The 18,591-nt window shown below is 38.2% G+C and overlaps 2 protein-coding genes across 2 annotated transcripts; one reads left to right on the top strand and one right to left on the bottom strand.

The window, feature by feature from the left end:
* Positions 1 to 365: 365 nt before the first annotated feature.
* Positions 366 to 15,039, bottom strand: PAA1 (P-type ATP-ase 1). The gene is made up of 17 exons (XM_086643018.1): positions 14,326 to 15,039; positions 14,191 to 14,244; positions 13,637 to 13,790; positions 13,268 to 13,342; positions 12,870 to 13,147; positions 11,755 to 11,985; positions 10,230 to 10,328; positions 9,773 to 9,922; positions 7,838 to 7,984; positions 6,550 to 6,600; positions 6,274 to 6,446; positions 5,819 to 5,951; positions 4,895 to 4,992; positions 4,452 to 4,692; positions 4,066 to 4,269; positions 3,649 to 3,729; positions 366 to 920 (listed from the first exon to the last, which is right to left on the bottom strand). The coding sequence occupies exons 1-17, from the start codon at positions 14,761 to 14,763 to the stop codon at positions 672 to 674; spliced, it is 2,856 nt and encodes a 951-aa protein (XP_086499144.1). The 5' UTR covers positions 14,764 to 15,039; the 3' UTR covers positions 366 to 671.
* A 396-nt stretch (positions 15,040 to 15,435) lies between these two features.
* LOC147537719 (uncharacterized) lies at positions 15,436 to 17,401 on the top strand. Its single transcript, XM_086643019.1, has one exon. The coding sequence runs from the start codon at positions 15,714 to 15,716 to the stop codon at positions 17,394 to 17,396; it is 1,683 nt and encodes a 560-aa protein (XP_086499145.1). The 5' UTR covers positions 15,436 to 15,713; the 3' UTR covers positions 17,397 to 17,401.
* The last annotated feature ends 1,190 nt before the right edge of the window (positions 17,402 to 18,591 follow it).

Below are 18,591 nucleotides of genomic sequence, written 5' to 3'. Positions count from 1 at the left end.
CCAGCCAGAACAACAAACAGGTAGATAAATTGGCAAAATGGGGAAGGCAAAACCAATGCAAGTGCTCATGGCACTCTCTTCAAGACCTATCCAACTGTTTCTTTTCTCTTAGTCGCTAATTGTATGGTTCTTTCAACAAAAAAAAAGGACAATGGCATTCATAGTTTCATACCACATCACAACAAACTTCTTACTGATTTTCTAATCTATAGTTAAACATAGATCTATCTCCATTATTTCCCACAAAGCTATCTGAGAGGGTAAACTCGCATCATCTTAATGATAAGCCGTTTTGAATCACAATAAGAATATACAATACCTACAAATTTATCTATAAACAAAGTACAGTAATCAGATAATCAATATTGGGCAAAACTCAGAATCTGATAATTTAATTCCTCTGTTAAAAGTTGTTGAACAGTTCAGAATTTCGTTACTTTATGGAAAGAAGATGCTCCACAGAAATGAGGGAAAGCAATTACAGAAAAATTGGAACTGAAACCTAGTCCTAGGCACTCGCTCTCAAGTTCTAGCCCAAAAATTGCAATTCGAGACACGAATTTCTGTCACAACATTCTTCAACCAATGAGAACTTTCTCACTGTTCTATCTATTTTCAGCTGCCCCGAAAAAGAATTAAAAGAAGATTTGGACCTACCCAAGTTTTTCTTTTCACTTGGTTGCAGTATAAGTGTATTTCAATTTGTTGTTTTCGTCGTTGAGAGGATCTGAGCTGGTGTTTTTGGTTTTAAGAGGTAATTGATGGACTCTATGCTGTTTTGAGGCAAACTTGGGCCTTAGGAGTAGGGAATTTGTTACCACGCCTATTGAGCTGAAAGCCATGAGAGCTGCAGCAATTGATGGAGTCAATATGGTTCCTGTCACTGGAAGCAATAATCCGGCAGCAATTGGAATTCCAACCTGCATATCAACCCTCAGAATTAATGAACAAGACAACCAAAATTGATTTAATAAAATAAATAAATATATTCTTAAAAGCTTAATAATGTAAATAGTTGAGAGAAAAATATCTAATCTAAAACGGACAATAAATACGAATAGGATAAAAGTCGTAAAATGGAGGGACAACTTTTTTTTTTTCTCTATATCTGTGTTTTCTGAAAGTTACATTGGAATAATACGTTATATCCATATGATGAACATTATCTCTTTCATCTTCACGCAATAAATGTTAGTTCGTTCATCTTGAGAAATAAGATGGTGTTTAAATACAATCTTTTGTAGAATTTGGACATGAAGCGGGAGACAGAAGAAAGAAATAACTGGTAATTGTGAATGAGGATTGAACCAACAAACAACAAAGACTCATTTCAATCCTTACATCACTCTGCTAGCTCACAGAGCAAGCTTGGAGATGTAAATTCATGCATACTCAGTCCAAAGCAAAGCTATTAGGATAAGCATTCATATCCTTTAACTTTACTATTAAAAAATTATTTTTCTATAGTATTACAAACAAATTCAATAAAATATACTATTAATAGAACCTTTGGAAGGACCGGAACGATAAAATTTTCAAGGAATCGAATTCGTTTTCCTTGATAGATGTGGAAGATGTTAAGGGAACGATTCACTACTGGATTAGTGGTTCCACTAATTATAAATTTTCTACTTTTTTGGATGTAGTTAGGAACTGGGAGGCATGGGTTATGTAATTAAACATAACCTGAGCAACCCTCTTTCTTTCCTCTGTATAGTTTCCTTTCTATCAATTCAATCAAGTTTTCAAAAAAATACTATTAATAGAATAAAAACTATGCCTATATTAAAATATATGACATTGAAGCTACGCCTCTTTTAAAGGGTGGGACTTTTGCCCGAGAGTCCGAAACCCGGGCCGGAACGCCCGAGTCCGACACAAAAATGTTCAGCCCGAAGCCCGATATGGGTAGTGCCCACCCGGCCCGTTAGATTTTGGTGGGTGGGCTTGGGCTCCTCTTGAAAACCTCCACCCGAGTCATAAATCTGATCACAAAGCCCGACAATCTAACCCGACTTACAGGAGTTGTCAGGTTATGAGATTCTGACTCGGCTGTTGGGTTAAATAGCTAGTTTTAGGGTTCCTTATAAAAGCTTTACACTGTTGATTTCTCTCTTTCAAGTCTCTTTGCCGACAGAGAGCGAGAGATATGGATAGATAGGGAAAAACAACCACAGAGATGATGATGTTGGGTACTACTACTTATAGTGACAACAATGGCTTTGTCTTCAGTAACAAAAATGGCTTTGTCTTGAACCCCAAATAATCTGGATCTCGTAAGAAAAATTGTGATTTGGTAGGTAACAACTACAGAAGATTTTTTTTATGAACTAACAACTACAGAATATATATTGAAAGAGATGAATCGAAGATTAAGAGGAGAAGATCAAAGAAGTCATATTTTTTAAAAGAAAAGTTCGTTTTGAAGTAGATCTAAAGAAGAAATATATTTTTTCTTTCCTCATCTTCTATTTTCTATAAATATTTTCTTTCATGTAGATCTACAGAAGATGTAATCGGTTACTCTTTTTTTTGTTATGATGTAGGTTAGATCTACAACTTTTTTCTTCTTATTTGCCATATGTATTAGATCTGCACAATTTTAGTTTAAAAATCTATTTTGAAGATCAATTTTGATATCAATGTTGAATGTTTTGGATTAGGGTTTTTGTGGAGTAATCTTGATTATTTTTTTCAACTCTTTTTCTCATTTTTTGATGAGTGTGACTGAAGCCCGGCCCAGCCCGCCCGAAACCCATTAAACCCTTCGCAAGCTAGTACCCATGGCGGGCTCTGTGCATTATTCTAATTTCCCAACCCAAGAGGCTCTTTACGACCTCGAGGCGCCGCCTCACATTGTCAAAGAAAACTGCATCGAGGCGTAAATCAGTGTCTAACTGATGAGGCCATTGGAGGACCCAACACCAGTAGAAGAAAAAAATTGGACCATGTAGGTTCAGGAATTTCCAATTAATTTGATGGTCCCTACGTTTCAGCTCTATAACTAAACCTTCAAAAGCTATCCGATCTTGCACGCCTGGATGATTGAGTTTTAGACCACCACCAAACTAATTAGTAGAAATTTCTTAACTAAGATGGACTAACAAGGACACCCTGACGACTTACAAGCTTCAGAATATTTTGTCTCTTAAGTACCCTTTCCGTTTATTAGCTTTGAAACCTTGTAGATCGTTACAGCAAATTGTTATGCTTCAAAGGGGGTTTAGTTTGTGGTCACCCCTCCATGATTTGCATAATGATATATGTTAAGTTTGTGGTCATCCAACTCAAAACCAACTGGCAATGAGTGGAGAGGACCTAGACATTATATTTTTGGTTGTTAGATACCCATTCTCCCATGTGGGACTAATCTCACACGCCCTCTCACGTGTGGCGTGGTTAGCCTAACACATATTATCTTTTTTTTTCGAGGTGACATGGAGCACGTGTGGGCCTAGCTCTGATACCAAGTTAAGTTTGTGGTCATCCTAACTCAAAACCAATTGCCAATGAGTGGAGAGGACCTAGACATCATATTCTTGGTTACTAGATACCCATTCTCCCATGTAGGACTGTTCTCACAATATAATAAACAACTCTCTAAAATTCAGCTCCTAGATAAGTGGTTTTTTAACAGAAAGAACTTACAATGTTATATGCAAATGCCCACCAAAGATTTTGCTTCACAGTTTTCATAGTCAGTCTGCTCAGTTCCCAAGCATCGAGCAGCTACACAGGGTTAATAAATGTATCATTTCAAATAGAGCAAAACCAAGTTAACCAAATACGCAAATGTTAAACTGTAGATTTATGAGAAATTAACTTAGCTGTTTTTTTGCTCTTTTCTTTTTCCTCTCTCCCTTTTAATCGGAACTTATACGTACAAGTGTTCGTGATAGTATGTGGAGGCTCGGGAGTATATGACATTATAACCAATGTTGTTGGATCATAGTTTAACAACATTGATTATAAATACATTTATTTATGTTCACGGACAGATTAGTAAATGAATCTTCTACAATTTTCTAAAATATCTTAGTCGTATAAGTAATTTATGTTATGTACCTGTGAGAGTCGGTTCCCCATTAGCACAACAGAAGACACGTCACTGGCAGCTCCAACACCTCCACCCATAGCTACTCCAACGTCTGATAATGCCAAGGCAGCGGTATCATTGATTCCATCACCAATCATGGCGACAATATTACGATTATTACGAAGTTCATTAATGAAGTTCTTCTTTTCATCTGGTTTCACCCCAGAAAATACCTGTAATCCACATCATATTCTAGAGTTATAAGATATCTGATCTCTGTGCTCTTATGGAAGCACCAAAGTGAACAATTATTATCATGGGTCAAGGAAGTCTAATTATGCAAGTTGAGTCCAAAATTCCTAGGCTGTCAGTGTGTTACAAGTTTTAGAGGGAAACCTGGTGCCATACTCAGTACCTTCTCTTTTGGAATGCCAACCAAAGATGCCACATATTCAGCAGTACGCTTTTTGTCCCCTGAGAGCATGAATACGTCTATCCCTTGCTTCATCAGTGCCTCAACTACCTCACTTGCATCTTCTCTGATCTTGTCCTCAAAACGAATAAGACCTGCTAGAACACCATCTACCCCTACGTATACAGATGACTGGTTTGTAAAAGCTTCCACTTCCACGAACGGGTTTTCTTTAACTCCATGCCTGCATGAAAGGAACTCGGCATAACTTAAAATACAAGAAACTCTGCTCATAGTTCCTATAAGATATCATTTGGACATATTAACTGCAACCCAAAGATAATACTGGAAAGCAATAGACAAATTATCCATGACCATTCCAACTTGACATCAGATAAAGGACTGCAGCTTCATCCAATGGAAGAACATTAAATAACAAATATTACCTTTGAACCCATTCCAATGTCCCAACAGAAACCGTTTTCTGTCCAATAGTTGCGACGGCACCAGAACCAGGTTCCTCTCTAAATGTCCCATCTGCCACCTGTCAAAGTATCCCCATAAGAGGAGTCAAAGCATGATACACTATAATTAGGAAAAGGAACAATTGGGAGTTCTTCGATATGGAGCTGAGTTAGCCATCACAAAAGGATGCATGTTTCGCCACTTCCTTCCCAGTAGACTTTGATGTTTCATCCTCGCGCAAATAACAAGCAGCATAGTCTCCCACATGGTGAGCAGGCATGTTCCTTGTGCCTTATAAGTGGGCATAGCTCTAGTTATAAATCATACAAGTATATGGCAATTTACTTATTCATTCTTTTTATGTCTAATACATACAAAATAAAGATTGCTACATGTCAATTGATATGGATAAGAGTGTTAGTATCCACCACGACTATGGATGCAAGAGACATTGCCTGATAAGTGATAACAGGCCAAAAATGGGGGTGCTAACCTATACATACATATTTTCTCGTCTTAGATATGGCCCTATTAATTAAATTTTGTACTTCACTGTCATATAGTTTTACATCACACAGAAAAGACATTAACTTAGAGTGGTATACTGTGGTCCTAACTCCTAATTGAGATATCTTTCAGATACAAACAAGATGTACGCGCAAAATCTCACATCATTACCTTCTCAAGAAATAAAAATCTCACATTATTATGTCTAGTAATGGAGAGTGTCCAAATGACTGACGAACATACAAGGGTTCAACCGGAGAAAAGTTGTAAATAGAGTGCCCATGTAGAAACACACAATAACATGTGGTTGAATACTTGTTTTGTATATAAATGTTTTGTTATATAGATTTGAAAAAAGACTTGGCAAATGAGGATAACTTGGACCAGTAGCAAATTACCTTTACACTCAGACAACCAGCGGCACGAGCAGCTGCCACAATAGCTTTCCCGACTGGATGGATGGTATTCGCCTCCACTCCAGCAGCTAACCTCAGAAGTTCTACTTCTGACCTCCTATGATTTACATTTTCCCTGCACTACACATGTAGCCCACTGTTATTCTAATTATCAAATGTTACTAAGTGAGTGGGCAGTTATTGAGCGTATCACATCTTTGATGTATCAATGCCAAATGTAACCATATACGTAGATCGTAGTCGACTTCCAAAAAAAATAAGTTATAAGCAGTCAAAAGACTAAAGTCCATGCATTTCATCATTACACATATGTAAGCTTTTCTTTCTGGACAGTACAGAATGAAGTTAGTGCCAGACAATAAATTGCTAAAGTTTTATATCTAAAATATACAGGAACAGATTTGTTAGAAGGAAAAAAGAGTCTAACATCACTCAACTTTGAATGTGTATCTTCCTCATAACCATGAGTCAGAACTTCAGTCACTACAGGTCTTCCAATTGTCAAAGTTCCGGTCTTATCAAATACAACTGTGTTCACTAACGCAAACTTTTCCAAAACATTACCACCACGCAAAAGTAACCCTTTGGTTGCTCCAAGTGAAGTTCCAACCTAGCATAAGGAAACATAACCCAGTTAAAATTTGATGTTATATACATTTGCAGAAGCAAAAGTGACAACCAAGAAAACTGGAGTTCTGTTGCAAAAACGTTACCAACACAGCAATAGGTGTCGCTAGGCCAAGTGCACATGGACAGGCAACAACCTGCAAATAACAAACCAAAGTCAGCTCCTAGCCTCCTACATATATAAGTAGAGACACATACAACAAGGCTTCGTAAGAGAAAATTCACACGGAGTTCGAGATGATTGAATAGGCGGCTAAACATGTACTCAATTAAAGTGTTTACGTGACAGCAAAAAAAGGAGTAGATGATCCACAAAAAAGTGATGAATCTTTTAACATATGATGATTCAATCAAGTCATATTGTATAAATGAGTTGGTCATGTTAATAAAAAATATGTTTTGAACAAGAAACTACATATTTTTGTGCCTAAATATAAAAATAAAATTGCCCTCCTTTAACAACCTCAAGTCCTTATAAACACTAAGTAACACAAACATGGGTAGTAACCAACGTTACCAGATACTCTCTCCCCCCTAGCGTACCGCGTACCCGATTCCCCGTACCCTTTTTGGGTGGGTTCGATCCAATACTCCCAAATTAGCCTACCTGAATTTTTAGTCTTAATGAACCCAAAGTCTTTGAAACAATCTATAATTTCTACAAGCTCGATAGTTAACTACAAGAATTTGATGAATTAACCAGTTAGATTTAAATTTTATGGAGAATATCTGAGAGTACATATTGTCCAGGAAAATAGTCAAAATCGTATTGCAACCGAAAATAGCAAACCGAAGAAGTATACCCCTAGCGTACCCGATACTCACATGGTAGCGTACCGCATACCGGTATCCGTACTACGTAGCGGAGCGATCCGAGTACGAGGTAACCTTGGTAGTAACTTGATGGTGGTGTATTCGTACCAGAAATATAACTTATGCAGCCGCCACTAAGGTGGATATGAGGTGCCCCATGATGTAGCAGTATGCTACATCACAAGGTTTCAGTTTTGCTCGATTCAGTTTCTCTAAGTGAACCCAACAGGACAGAATACACACTTTATCATGAATGACTTGTAATCCTCTATTCTTTTTGTGGAAGTTTGTATAAGAAAATTAAAGATAGTTAAGAACGGGCAAATACAAGTATGAGTAATCACCAAAGGTCTAGTTTCATAAAATGCAAGAGCCTTTGGCCAGCTCGTAGTTCAGTATCCTCTAACAAAATACCAACAATTAACGAACTTTTAAAGAAAGAATGAAACATTAAGAAGAAGGGTAGAAGCAAACAAATGGATGTCCCCTGCGAAAAGGAAATGAATACTAGAAACTCAGTTTAGTGGTTTTAGAATATCATGTAAGTTCAACGACTAATACCAGAACACTGCAAGAGAGTTGCAGTGCCAATGAAACTGAACTTCCTTGGTAGATGGTAGCTGGGAGAATTTGACTTCCAAAAAGGTTCCAAAACATAAAAGTAGCAGCAGATAGTGCCATAACTCCATATGTGAAGTGCCCTGCTACCTGGAAAGATGAAAAGAAACACTGTTCTCATGAAGGTCGATACAGCAGATATAGGTAAAAGAAGTTAAATAATAAACATACATGATCCGACCACAACGCGAGGGAAAACCTATGTCGGTATTGCCACATAGGTTTGTGAAGTTCAAAAGGCAGTTAAATACATTTGGAAGAATACATCTTATTTTACTCCATTCCATTAAAAGCTTTACGCAACACACAAAACTTTAACAATGGTATTGTTTTCCTAGTTTTAGTAACTTCAAGTAGTACCCTACAAAGTACAAATTAATAAAATATATCTGTTGAAATCTATGCAGTACGACTCGGCCGAGTCAGCCGAGTGACTCGGGACTCGGACTCGGACATACACCGAGCCGAGTCCTGACTCGGATCTGACTCGGGTCGTTACTAGTATATGGCAATTTTTTTTTTCTTTATTTGTCACATATTAATTCTGTTTTTGAAAATATTCTAGAAATACCAAAATTTTCCGTTTCTTTCAAAAGATTATAGTAGTAAGTTGCAATTACAAAGTTTATTAGTAGTAAGTATTTAAACCTTTGGAATAGCAAAAGATTTTCTAGAAATAAACCAAAACATAGTTATAGAAAGTTGCAATTTAGTAGTAAGTATTTAAAATCTTTAGTATACCAAAAGATATTTTAGACATAAAAAGAAAAATTTATTAGTAGTAAGTATTCAAAATATACCAAAGGATTTTCTGAATAAAATATTTAAACTACCAAAACATAGTTTTAGAAAGTTGCAGCTTAGTTGTTAATTTTCAGTTTTGAAGTTTGAACATGATTACATTTTGAATTGTCGTATTAATCATATTATATGGAGTACATACATTAGTAACTACTTATGGGAAGCAATGAGATCGACTCTGGCTGACTCGGCCGAGTGACTCGGCTGACTCGCCCCCTGACTCGGACTCGGATCTTGGCCGAGCCGAGTCCGAGTCCGAGTCCGAGTCATACTACTTAGGTTGAAATTTCGGATAACTTCAACCATCACAATGTAAATTGAGTTCTCTAAAGGGGTGCCACTTCATGATTCGAAGTTACTTTACTTTATTATTCACCGATTTATTAGGACTAGGATTAGGTTCTTTTTATAATTTTCGTGTTTTCTGTTAGGAGGTATTCAAAAGGTCATCACTTGCTAATTTAGATTATTTTAAATCTAACTGATTCCTAAGGTATGTAGATACCTTGGGTGGCAAGTTTTAGGAATTTTATTAGATTTCGATATCCTTTTAAAGGAGTTACTTAAATAACGAGCTTCAGTTACGAATTTTAATTGGTGAAAGAGAGCGAAATGTCGTAATCTCTTCAAGGTTCAATAATAAAAATAGTTTAGTGGAGAAAAAATATTTTTGAAATGTTATTATCAAGGAATCAAATTTCGGTTCTTGTGGTAATTTTAGTAGGCATGTAAATGGAAATGTTTGGGTCATTTCGACAGAATACTTCGAAGTTTAGTCCCCTGGTAACTATCAATGTGAAGCACTTTATTGAAGCTTCTCCCAACACTTTACATCAAAAGTAGCGAAGCAAGAATTAGAACAGTTGGAACAAAAACATTAGATATGACATATGAGCATCCATGTACAAGTTACCTGCATAAGCACACAGCAGCCTTTAACAGTAACAAATTGAAAGTATATTGGGGTCAATAAGAAAATCACAATATCTATAGACCTAGCGAAGTGCAAAATACGGATCGAAATCCTGCAAAAAAAAAACTATAAATATTTCGAGTAAACGGGACAAGAAATAGGACCTTATCAGCCAGCCGCTGTACAGGAGCCTCCCTACTTTGTGCTTCTTCCACCAAACGAATAACGTCACCCATGACGGACTCGCCACCTGGTCTTCTGACTTCAACAGTAAGAGTACCATTTAGGTTTATACTTCCTCCTGAAACTTCAGCCTAGACAAAGATAACTAACCTATTAATAACTTGTTACCATATGAAACAATTTAGTTTATGGCTAGAACCCTATCTATATTTCTGAAAGAAAACCAAATGGGAGCATCACTACTAACCATAACTAACGAAATGAAAGGTATGGTTACACCAAAGAGGCGAAGAAATATCAAGTTTACACTTAACAATTTGTGAAATATATATAGTGTATCAATAAGAAATAGGTTTATAAATAAAATGTTGCATGGGTGCATATATCAATTGCAGGTCATGGTAATATGTACATTACATGCTATTCACAAAATAGTACCCCAGGTAGTTTGGTAACTGGTAGAGGCTCCCCTGTAAAACTCGATTCGTCGACCGTGCTTCGACCAGCTCTTACAATTCCATCTGCTGGGACACGGTCCTACACAACAAAAACACGTTAGTTCACAGTTGGCAGCCTGATGCTTTCGAATTTCCAATCAGAAAAAACTACAAACTGAATACGATGAATTACATTGTTTTTTTTTTTTGAAAACTTTGAATTAATAATGAAAGAGAGAAGGGGGATACAAAGAGAAAAAAGAATAGAACAGAACACAACAAGAGGGGGACTAATCGCAGTTACATCATCTAAGGATAGCCCCCCAACTCGAAACAAAGTCTAAATAAGAGAACGATCTAGCCCATCCTATGTTTCTACTCCATGAAAATAGAACACTAAGAACATCTTCCCCTTCCACCCTAGCCAATGAGCTTGAGTCTCTAAAAATTCCATCATTTCTCGCTTTCCAAATAGACCAACAAATCGCAAAGGGAACCAGGTTCCATAAATCTCGTTTTGCTTTCTTTACTGGAACCTTACCCCATTGCTCCAGGAGTTGTGCTAAAGAAGAGGGAAGACAACCAGAGAAGTTGCGGGACTGAAGGAAGAAAAACCACAGCTTCGAAGCCTCCTCGCAGTGCAAAAAAAGGTGGTAGATAGATTCCTCACTCTTCTTACATCTCAGACACCAGTTGGGGATCATCATCCCTCTCCTTCGAAGATTATCGATCGTAGGCAACTTACCCAAGATAGCTGCCCAAACTATAAAACTGATTCTTGGACGGATATGGCTCGACCAAATAGACTTAAAGTCAAAATTCAAGGTCGGCCTGTCGACGCCCTTGCTCAACCTAGAGTAACACTGCTTGACTGAAATCACTTCTTTGTCTTCTATGCTCCAAACCTTCGAGTCCTCGACCCCAACCACAGGCTTAACAAGATCAAGAGCACCTAGCAAGTTGGAAAGGACTGGGATCTCCCAGTCATTCAAACTTCTTCGAACTCTGATATCCCACGACCCCAAATCCCAGCTGTAATGACTAAATACAGATCCCTCTTTAGAAGAGGAGATGTGATAAATTGTTGGGAATCTGTCCTTGAGGGGGATCGAGAGACACCAAATTGTTGGGAATCTGTCCTTGAGGGGGATCGAGAGACACCAAACATCCTCCCAAAAGCTAATCTGCTTCCCATCTCCCAACTTCCACTTCATGATTCTCTCCAACCCTTTAGCTCTAGCTGCAATCCCCTTCCAAACTCCACATCCAAAGGAGGACTTAATACAGCTACGAGACCACCCTCCTTTACGAAACCCAAATTTTTCAGCTATAATGGTCCTCCATAGAGAGGTTTTCTCCTGAGCGAACCAGGCATTGTTTCAATTTTATAAAAGGATAAATATCAAAGCACAAGCGGCAAGAAATTTACAAGAAATAACCGAGCATTAACCAGGCATTGTTTCAATTTTTCCTCACGGAAGAAAAAATGACAAACTGTGAAAGGAAAATATGATCAGTTTACTTACTCCAGGTAGTACAATAATTTGGTCTCCCACAGAAAGGCTATCACATGGAACCTCAACAACTGAATCTCCATCTGCAGCAGCATTCACTAGCAGACGAGCTTTTGAAGGTAAAACACTCAGTAATCCTGTCATATCACTGGTAGACTTCAACTTCGCCCACTGTTCGAGGTTCCTCCCTAACAAAACTACTGCTATTAACATTATTGGCTCCTCAAAGAATGTCTTCCACCCCTGCATGGACACCGATTACAACTTTATTGCATCACCTAGAGATTCTTGGCTTCAGGATGAATGCACAAAGTACTTACAACATCAAGATAAGAAGGGTATAGCAGTATCTTGAAAGTTAAAATTAAAAAAAGAAAAATCTATTTAACCCCAAACTCGGCTCCACATATAAATCAAATGCATGTGAGTTTCAGTCTACCTGTGATTAGTTAGATGTAACACCATGTCCATCAAAGAGAATAGAATAAATTAACGGAGGAAGTTTGACTTCTTCATGGCACCTCATCTCACTCTCTACGGTTATAAAAACCAAGTACCACGTTCAGTTCCATCTTCAAAGTGCCGGTTTCTTGTTTGCAGTTTTCAAGTGTAGAGAATTTCTCTAAGTGGTGCTAGTGGAACCATCATCCCAAGTCTTATATTCTTCATCTTTAACAAAGTTTTCTAACATTAATGTGGTTCAATTGCAAAGAAGAAACAACGATCTGTAATCTGTACGCTCCATCTATGTTCTGTTTTATGCTTGTTGTTCAACTACATCTTTCATCCTAGAAACTGCTCGTAATATATCTTGTAGTCCAATTAGTAATTCTTTTTAACTTTCTGTTCCTGCCATACCTCTTAAAAAATACCCGTTCCTCCCAGAAAATGCTAATTAATTATTACATAATTGATATTAGAACGGTTGCAAATAATAAATCGATGCAGCATATTTCATTCTTGTGTGGTTAACAATAAAAAGTTGTGCTACTAATGAAGAGGAAAGGTACTATTGCAGGTAAGCTCTATGGACAACACAGGTATCTTGCAGATGAATAATTCAACCCAAAACTGCAGTAGCATGAATAATAGATTAAAACCATATGATACAGAGGGTCGTTAAATACCAGTTTTGGTATGAAAGCAGCTATTGAACTGACAGCAAAAGAAGATAACGCTCCAAGACCAACTAAGGTATTCATGTTCGGAGCACCTTTCATCAAACTTTTGAGACCGTCAAAAATCAGACGCCGGCCAGGACCAAGCAATGTAAATAGTGACAACGATACATGAAACGGGGTTGAGTGAAGCGCATGGATCCATGAAGCATTCGCTCCAAAGAAATGAGATATATGACCAATAAAGCAGACTCCACATAGTGCCAAAGAAACCGCGAACTCCCTGCCTATGAATTATATAAGTGATTAGCTAACGTTTTGTAAGTATATTGGCGAATAAAGCTTACACTGTCTCAGTAACTCGGGAAAGCACCAAGGATAGTCATGACATTGTCATTGAAAATTACCGCTTTCTTTCAACCGAATACGCTTTTCTTCCATCTTCCTCTCAAAAATTTTGAAGACATTCTCTCTTGCAGAATCTGCATATCAGCAAGCACATAAACTATTATATATGTCTCTAAACATATCTTAAACTTGTGGATAATTTGAGTCTATTTCAGAACCAAGAATTGGGGGAAAAGGACAGAAGAAATTTTATGGGGTCTAAAACATCAGAATAAATAAATTTATACTACGAAGCACCACCAACCGATGGTCAACCTGGGCGTTCACTCCAAACATGAGGTCTCTTTATTTGAAAAATTGAAGGGACGGCTTATGTATTCAGAAACATCAAAGCAAACGATCCACAGGATCCTACCATAATCACGTACCTCGACAATTAGACTTGAATCCACAACTACTCAAATGCTTTGCCAATGACTCCCCTAGTTGATGTTGCCAGTTCTCTGTAGCCTTGACTTCAGTTACAGGCCATATAATTGCCGTCTCTGTAGCAAGATTCACACTAGCAGAAGCAACATGTGGCTGTTGGTGCATATAAATCATCAGTTACACATCTACTGAGGAAAATCGAGCATTTATATTGGCACCATGAGACTTGTAAAAATTGTGACATTTTATAAGCATTTACACACCTACCAAGCAGAATGTCAAATTACAATTGTACATGGAAAAGTTGGACTACGGTCTCAATATATACTACGGTAATTTCTCCATAACACCATTTCTACCTCCCATTTCCTCTTCTAATGTATTACGGAAACAATAATCACATAAAAAAGCTCTAATATCTATATCACATTCATAAATAGTCATATAACTCATTAACATTAACCTGATAGTTTTGTAAGTGGAAATCATAGTCAATGAATTGTAACCCTAAATAACTACCACATTAAGAAAGTAGAAGCTGAAATCTTCTTACTTGACTCTCTAATATTCTCTTCACACTCGCGGCACATCCTCCACAAGTCATTCCCTGTTACAATATCATCATAAACCACTTTAATTCTAGAGAGAGAGAGAGAGAGAGAGATTAAGGGATCTGATAATGACTTACTCCAACATCAAGTATAATTACATCAGGTGACAAAGCCGATACTTCATCAGACCCCGCCACAACAGATTTCGACTTAATTTCTCCTTCACTTGATCCACCATTACCACCACCACCACCATTTCCACCATTACCGCTACCAAATCCATCACCATCACCACCACTACCGTAAGCAGTAGTAGAAATACAAGCCAACCGAGAAGAAATCGGGCGTTTTAAATACCAATTTCGAAGCAAATTAGTAGAAGAAGAAACTAAAATGAGTTCATTCAATACATGAAATTCACCATTTCTAATTCTAGAAGAAGTCAATCGCTTTTGAAGAAGAGTTCGATTTAGAGGAGAAGTAGAGAGACGACGATAGAGATTTGAGATTAATGGTTTTGATGATGAATTTATTAGGGTTTTTGATAAAGAGGAAGCAAGAGTTGCTGAATCCATTTGATCATAAGGAGGGAACGAGGAGTAAATTTAGAATTAAGTTGGAAGAAAAACTAAAAACAGTCTTGTGGTCTTTGCTGTTGGTTTCTCCACAGCCTACCGAATCTCAGCGTCTTTATTATGGTCGTCGGAAGCGGGAGTTGATGACTAGAAAGTAAAAAATTTGCCCTTCGTCTATCTTTTAGGAGTAGTTTCGATTTTACCTTAGGATAACTCGGAATAATAAGTCTACCACCTGTTAGTGTAGCGGTTGGACACCCTTTTAGATATCTCTTCCTAAGAATATTTTAAAAAAATGAACCCAAATACGTAACAAAATGGTAAAAAAAAGTGTAACAAAGTAAAAAAATAAAGAGTCAATTACAACGTAATCAACCACTTCCAACCAGCCCGGCTAAGAGATGTTTTATGTGTATGCATGTATCTATATTTTATAAACTGATGTAGAGGAATTGGCCGAGAAATACATGGATGAAATAGAAGCGGCTAAATTCAAAGGTGACAAACTAAAACGGCCAAAACCGAAGCTACGGGTGTCGGAATTGGACGAAATTTTGAGAGATGGTGCGAAATAGCGTTCCGGTCATTCGTTGTGGCTTCGCCACAACGGACCCACTTTGAGGGGCAAATTCCATCGTTTAGGGCCTCAAAACGAACTTTTACTAGTTTTTTTCTATTTTTGGAATTGTTATCAGTTTAGGATTACTACTATTCTAGTATTTTATTTTATTAGGAGTTGCTATTGGAGTTTGACCAAGATTAGGAAACCCTAGGTCTATATAAAGAGGGCTTAGAAGTTGTTTCAGTCATTCATTCAATCAATAAAATTCAGTATTTTAGTATTCTTGTTATCAATTTCGGTTCTATAGTCTTTAGACGAAGATCTAAGACTCTTTTATTAGTTTTCCGCTGCGTCAGTTGGCATCAAGAGCGAGGTTTCTCCTGGCTTAATGGCAGAAGACGATGCAAGAAACACCAACCTCGACGAAGAACGAGGTATTGATGCTGTTTGGGTAGCCATTGACGGTTTGAATCATCGACTAGACCGATTGGTGGAGATGATTAACAACCTTAATGTCAATGCACACCCTAGGCAACCTATTAACAGGGAACGTGTTGAGGGATTCGCCCACAACCATGCTGTTAATAGACACGAAGGAAGAGCACCACCAATCCATCAATATGCTAATAACCAAGGAGACGAAGGCAACAATTATCAAAACCACATATACCCACGTAGAGACTATGATGAATATAAAATCAAGGCAGAAATACCAATCTTTAATGGCTATTTACCGATCGAAGAGTTCCTTGATTGGATACATGAGGTTGAACGACAAGTCGATATTTCTTTTACTGTTCCTAGCGAGCAGATGGTGAAGATTATTGCATGTAGACTCAAGGGTAGTGCTGCTGTTTGGTGGGATCAGTTGCAACGTCAAAGAGTGGGACAAGGAATGGCTCCCGTCCATAACTGGCCGTCCATGAAAAAAATCCTGAGAGAGAGATTCTTACCCCCTGATTATCAACAACACTTGTTTAGGACCTACCAGAATTGTAGACAAGGGTTGCGTTCGGTGGGTGAGTACTTCGAAGAATTTTCAAGATTGGCCCAGAGAAATAGCATGGAAAACGTGACAGAATCAGATAATGTTCTAGTGGATCGTTTTCTGAACGGACTAAAATTTAGTCTGAGAGAAAAGATTGGAATAGTTACTGTTTGGATTATTCAGGATGCATACAACCTAGCACTGAAGGCTGAAGCTTGGGAGAAAGATCGTCGGAATTCTGGTTTTCGTAGAGAAGAACAACCCCGACTAAATACTGAACGAGGCAAAGGAACTCTCGGGGAAAACACTGAAATCCAAAGAAGTGCACCAAAGGCCAATCCCAGTAATACTAATCAGAGACCCCCGACGAACACAGGAACCAACCCAAATCCGTATGCAAAATTCTGTGGTACTAAGTGTTACTCTTGTCAAGAAATTGGTCACACATCCAGCAATTGCCCTCAAGGACGGAATAGGAGGACAGTGAATGTCATAGACGAGAATGGGGAAGAAAAGGTACCTGAAGAAGACGGAGAGAATGGTGAAGAATACGATGGTTATGAGTATGCCGAAGAAGAAGGTGAACGGGTAGCTTGCATGATTCATCCTGTTTTACTCACGACAATGAAGGAAGATCGTAGTCAACGGAGAAAGATCTTCCGATCTGAATGTACCATCAAAGGGAAGGTGTGTTCGTTAATTATTGACTCCGCAAGTTTCGAGAATTTTATTTCGAGAAAACTTGTTGAGTATCTACAGTTACCCGTAGAGGACAACCCCTCACCATATAACATTGGTTGGATAGAGCCCGGACATGTTAAGAAAATAGTCAAATCGTGTCGAGTTCCTATCTCTATCGGAAAGTACTACAAACAAGAAGTCGTATGTGATGTAACAGATATGGATGCTAGTCATATCCTCCTCGGACGACCATGGCAATGGGATACCGATTGTACATTCAGAGGGCGAGCCAACACTTATACATTCGACTGGCAGGGACACAAAATTCTCATGGTGCCCCATGGAAGTAAGGTTAAAAGTATTTCACCTACCCCCCACCTAAAGAAACTTTTCTTACTTTGAGCAGGTCAGAGGACGAAGTCTTTGCTGATGTAAAGGAGGCGCAAGGAGTTTATGCCATAGTCGTTAAAGCAGCAGTAGAAGAAGGAGCCCCTAAACCGCCAATCCAAATTCCAGAACCGGCAAAGAAAATATTAGGAGAGTTTCAGGAAATCATTGCTGAAGATTTACCTGAAAAGTTACCACCTCTTAGAAACGTTCAACATCATATCGATTTCATCCCGGGAGCAAGCTTACCTAACATGCGCCATTACCGTATGAGTCCGAAGGAAGATGAGATTTTAAAATAGAAGATTGAAGAGTTACTCAGCAAAGGGTTCATCCGTCCAAGCATGAGTCCTTGTGCTGTCCCCGCTTTGTTGATTCCAAAAAAAGATGGAAGTTGGAGAATGTGTGTGGACAGTCGAGCTATCAACAAAATAACTGTCAAGTACCGTTTTCCAATCCCGCGACTAGATGATATGTTGGATAAATTAGAAGGATCCCAAATCTTTTCTAAAATTGATTTGAGGAGTGGATATCATCAAATCAGAATCCGACCAGGAGATGAATGGAAGACGGCGTTCAAAAGTAAAGATGGGCTATATGAATGGTTGGTCATGCCCTTCGGCCTTAGCAATGCTCCCAGCACCTTTATGCGTGTAATGAACCAGGTACTAGAACCTTGTATTACTGGAAAATTCGTTGTTGTTTATTTCGATGATATCCTTATTTTCAGTAAAACTGAGGAGGAACACCTAGTCCACCTCCGAAAGGTATTAATAGTTCTGCAGGAGAATGAATTACACCTGAATCTGAAGAAGTGTACCTTCCTCACACCTAGTCTCATATTTCTGGGCTTTGTAATAAGTTCAGAAGGAATTCATGTAGACAACGAGAAGGTACAAGCTATCCAGGAGTGGCCGACTCCTAGGACAGTCACTGAAGTTCGCAGTTTTCATGGCTTAGCCACTTTTTATCGAAGATTTATTCGGGATTTCAGCACTATCATGGCACCCATCACTGAGTGCATGAAGAAAGGAAAGTTTGAATGGGGGATTGAAGCTGACAAAGCCTTTTCCATTATTAAGCAGAAATTATGCAATGCACCGGTCTTAGCTTTACCCAACTTTGATAAACCATTCGAAGTTGAGTGTGATGCTAGTGGGGTGGGAATTGGAGCAGTCTTATCACAAGAAAAGCGACCTGTAGCCTTCTT

Source organism: Eschscholzia californica, unplaced genomic scaffold (assembly GCF_041429995.1).
Source record: "Eschscholzia californica isolate CP2 unplaced genomic scaffold, dmEscCali1.0.p SCAF_5, whole genome shotgun sequence".
NCBI classification, from domain to species: domain Eukaryota; kingdom Viridiplantae; phylum Streptophyta; class Magnoliopsida; order Ranunculales; family Papaveraceae; genus Eschscholzia; species Eschscholzia californica.
The sequence above is the reverse complement of the archived record's forward strand: the minus strand, read 5'-3'. Positions and strand labels throughout refer to the sequence as shown.